Source organism: Asparagus officinalis, chromosome 1 (genome assembly GCF_001876935.1).
Source record: "Asparagus officinalis chromosome 1, Aspof.V1, whole genome shotgun sequence".
Classification (NCBI taxonomy): Eukaryota; Viridiplantae; Streptophyta; class Magnoliopsida; order Asparagales; family Asparagaceae; genus Asparagus; species Asparagus officinalis.
The window spans coordinates 26,988,248-26,992,866 of NC_033794.1; the positions used below are offsets into that span (position 1 = coordinate 26,988,248).

Below are 4,619 nucleotides of genomic sequence, written 5' to 3' on the forward strand. Positions count from 1 at the left end.
AGTCGGATCCGCCGCCTGCCTCATCATCGACAAAGCCGACTTTGCGTACGACGACAGATCATCAGTGCTCTCGGCCGTGCTTCACGGGGCGGCGTTGTTGCTCAAGATTGGCAAGGACTGGGATTGGTTCGTGAATTTGGATGTGGAGGATTATCCATTGGTTACTCAATATGGTAAGCTTCTAGGGTTTTCGCATATAATATCTTTTAAATGCATTATTTTTACAAATTGCTTGATCCCATTTGAGCCGACTGCATTTCTGTTCAACTATTAAAGGTCTGGTTTTTGCGGTTGCAGTTAGATGTATGTGGAAATATTATTGTATATCACACATTATTAGTCAGTGTTTAGATAAGTAGTTATAGTGCATTTTGATGTTAGTGGGAAATGAGAATTTTGGATCGATGTTTTAATTGGTGGGTGAAACAAATATAAGGTATTAGGGCCTTAGTTCTGGAAAGTTTTGATTTTTCTTATTAAAAATTGCATTTTGATCTACGTGGATCTATACAAATTATTAATTAGCATGTGCATTGGCATTTTGAGTGTCATTTGTGACAATCTTTCCATATTGACAAGGACGCGTCCCCATACATTTATGCAAGGAGAAGCCTACAACAATATACATTTACCCATTTGGTTGTAATTTATACATAATTGTACTAATTCATATTCGATTCATATCCATTTGTCAAATATATGTTTCATATCGGTGATCGTATCTGATTCGATTCTCAAATATCCGAACCGCATTCGTTTCCGATGAGTGGAGATATGGTTAATATTTTTTCTTACCGAAGATAATCTGTATCCGTATCCGTTTATAGAAAGCGTATATGTATATGAAAAGTGTCATTTCCGAACCGTATCCGCTCCGTTAACATCCTTAGTTACTGCTATTCAGAATACTTGACTTTTGGGATCGTAATTAGGTAAAATAAAACTAAACAAATCGATTTTAAATTTACGAAAACATCCCATAAAAAAATTAATAAAAGAATCTAACAAAATTTGAACGAGAGTATCAAATATAAAATGAGATTGAAACCTTGCGGTGCTGAGGCGTAAAAGAAAACTTCGAGATGTCAATCGGGAGAGGAAAAGGTAAGCTCTGGGTTAACAAAGTGAAAGTGAGCTACCCAAAGTTATTGCTGGACACAGAGTCTCACCGGTCTCCAGTTGACAAGTGTCAGAAGCACACATTTGGGTCAGCTTTTGAGTGCACACTTAAGGGTGCACTTAATTATTCCGACTTTTAATTAGTATCAAAATCCCGTCGTCTTCATTCTCTCTCTTCATTCTCTCACTTGTGTTTGTGTGCGTCCGCAAATCAAAAGACTAAAACCAGGTAGATTTTCTCCTTTTTTTTTTCTTTCACTTCTCTTTTTACAGCTCTTTCCTTCCAAAAAAAAAAAAAAAAAAAAAAATTATTTATATTTGCCAGTGACATTTGTTTTTCATTCGACTTGTTACCATCTTATACGTGTGCTTATTTATCCGTCTTTTTCTTGGCTTTGTTTGACAGGTTATCAAAGGTAAAATTGAGGAAGCTGAATTACCTGAGAAAGCAGATATTCTGATTTATGAGCCAAAGGGTATGTATTCATATCAAATTTTCTTTCCACCCAATTAATAGAGGGCTTATTCTGGGATTCAAAATCCCGTCGTCTTCATTCTCTCTCTTCATTCTCTCACTTGTGTTTGTGTGCGTCCGCAAATCAAAAGACTAAAACCAGGTAGATTTTCTCCTTTTTTTTTTCTTTCACTTCTCTTTTTACGCTCTTTCCTTCCAAAAAAAAAAAAAAAAACAAAAGTTATGTGAAATTTGAGAAAATTTGATTCATGATGGGTTCTCGAGCTGGAACTAGGGTTCTTCAGCTTTCCCTCGAAATTAGGGTTTGTTGGAATAGGGTTAGTCAATCAATCTAGTCAAAGGCAAAAAGATTCGATTTTGATTATATATTCTTTGGATTTTGTTCGGGGACTAGGGGATTTAGTTGTCTTTTTTGAGTTCGTTTTTCAGGCATTTTATAAAAAATTCCTTTTTCAGCCAAAATTGCTTCTCAAATAGTTGAGAAAATTCCGATTTTGGTGACGGGTTTTTTGACCTGAAACTAGGGCTTCTCCAGATTCTTGAAAAAGTTGAGCCTTTTTGTTATTGAAGCTTGAAATAGGCGATTTGGGTCTTCCTCTTTGTCTTCCTTTGAGCTCCCAAGAGTTAAAAAGACCCCTTTTTGATGACGGGTCTTCGAGTTCAAACTAGGGTTCCTCTAGATTTTTGTTAACAAAACTAAGAGGATGGATCTAAGTTTGAATTTGGGTCTTCCTCTAGTTCCTCCTCCTCTAAGTGTAGACCTTGGTTACGACCTTGCCCTCGACGCTTTGGATGATGTCTTCACTTCAATACCGTCTATTGATGATCCGCTCCACCCGTTCGATGAAATGTCTGACCCTGAAAACTTATTCGAACCTTTCGATCTCCCCCCATATAATGATGAAATTCCACCACAAAATGCCTTGAATTCGATACCATATTCGCCATCCCTAATGTTCGATAATGAACCTTTGGCTCGCACAGGTGAGCCCAGATTGCATCAAGATCTCCTTCAATGCCCTGAGCTACGGTTCCATAGATTGTTTGAATCCAGAGAACGATTGGAGATGGCAAGGACTCGTTCAAACCAAGATGGCTCTAATCAAAGTAATGAACCTCTTTCAACTGACCCAGAAAGGCTAATGCGTGATATAAGGAGGTCTGGAAGATTCTTAGGTTCCATTGGAAAGCATAAGGCTGCTGATAAAGCTCCAAAGACCGAGGATTCGTCAGAGGAGAAGACGAAAGAGAAGAATGACACTGCCTCTGAATTTGGCTGCAACATATGCCTTGAATTGGCAAAAGAGCCTGTCGTCACTTGCTGTGGTCATTTGTTCTGCTGGCCATGCTTATATCAATGGCTCCATATCCATTGTGATTTCAAAGAATGCCCTGTTTGTAAAGGGAAGGTGACTGAATCAAACGTAGTTCCGATCTATGGAAGAGGAAATTCGTCGAAGAGAGAAGAAGGGAATAATGAGGGTTTGGAGATTCCTCCGAGGCCACAAGGGAATAGGACTGAGAGCTTGAGGCAGCAATTGCAGAGCTCGCCGTTGTTTGGGAGAACTGAAGCATTGTATCAGGAGGTTCAAGATTTGATCAATGATCTCCCTCATAGGATTCGGTTTTTCCAGAGAGAAGGGAGAAATCCTCAGGCGAACGTGGTAATTACAATCTCTGATGATGTTGACCCTGCTCCTTCGCCTAGCCAAGTATCTACTTCAAGCACCATGGCTATGATTCAGGGTGAGATTGTTCTGCATAATGATGCATCATCTTTGGATGCTAATAGAGGAAGTGGGAGTGATGTGGTTGTTAGAAGTAGGAGGAGGACCTCTGGTACTTTGGAGAATGGAAGTGGAAGTGAACCTCAGCCGAGCCAAAGGAGAAGGATGAACTGAGAAGTAATTGTATGTTCTATTCAATAATGTCTTTTTTCGCTATTGGTGTTACCTGATATACTTACAATGAGTGCATATCCTTGTTGGTGTTTGTTTACTAAGAGATATTTCCTTTAAAATGTAAAAACCTTTTTGTCAAATTTCTGACTCTTGAGGAAACATTCCTTGAGAAAAATCTAATGATGGAGGAGGTTGAAGTGCAAGGAGAGTTTTGGTTATGATCTCGATTTATCAAAGTACACGTCCCACTGTCTACATCAATGATCCAAACGTTTTGATATTTATTTTTAATTTTTAAGGAGATTGAAGTTCATATAGATTCGAAATATCTAAATTATTATTTTATTTTATTATATTGTGCAATGGGTTGTGGATTCTTCTCACGTGCATGTAATGTTGCGATCTTGCATGTTTATTTTGTTTTATTTAAATGGGAGAAGGTTGAGTTTCTTAATCTTGTCTTTATCTCTTTACATGATATTAATTTAATCTTTTTAAAATCAGTTATAACAATTCTACTTCTCCTGCGTTTCTTCGATATAAAGGAAAAAAAAAAGAATGGGAATAATTCCCTTAAACATGAAAGGGAGGAGGCGCGAGATATTATGGAAATCACAGAAGAAGAAAAGTAAGTACACGGCAAAGAAGAAAAGCATCAATCTTTCTACTGCGTCTCCCTCGCTCAAAACTTCCTGATATTTATATATCTTGCAATTTATATTTTTAATTTTTTCTAGGCAACAATCGTCCTAGCAAGTAGCTTGATTGGCCACAACATCCACAAGTGCTGGATGTAATGGGGGGCTTTTACTGTTATGAGACAGATCACCGTTGAAGTCTGTGTAAGGACGGACGCGTGTTTTTTAGATTGTTAAACAAAAAGTATAAAAGAGCAACACGATAAATAAATAAATAAGAGAAAGTAATTGGTCTGTTCTGTAAATACGAGAAAGTAATCGGTCTGTTCTAGTGTTTGAATACAAAGAGCAAAAGAAAATATTAATTTTTAGGCGACAACTTCTTATGGATACATTTGGCATTAGCTCAGTAGAGTGTTTGCTCTTATGTGCTTTAATTTAATAGCATCTTTGACACCTAACAGACTCATATTTCAAGGGGTGGTT

At 37.5% G+C, this 4,619-nt stretch overlaps 1 protein-coding gene across 1 annotated transcript; it reads left to right on the top strand.

The window, feature by feature from the left end:
• LOC109821882 (postreplication repair E3 ubiquitin-protein ligase RAD18-like) lies at window positions 1,758–3,698 on the top strand. The gene has a single exon (XM_020388043.1). It carries the CDS (start codon window positions 2,299–2,301, stop codon window positions 3,493–3,495), a length of 1,197 nt encoding a protein of 398 aa, XP_020243632.1. The 5' UTR covers window positions 1,758–2,298; the 3' UTR covers window positions 3,496–3,698.

Coding starts and splice junctions, on each gene's coding strand:
- LOC109821882 (XM_020388043.1), top strand. CDS start 2,299: ATGGATCTAAGTTTGAATTTGGGTCTTCCTCTAGTTCCTCCTCCTCTA.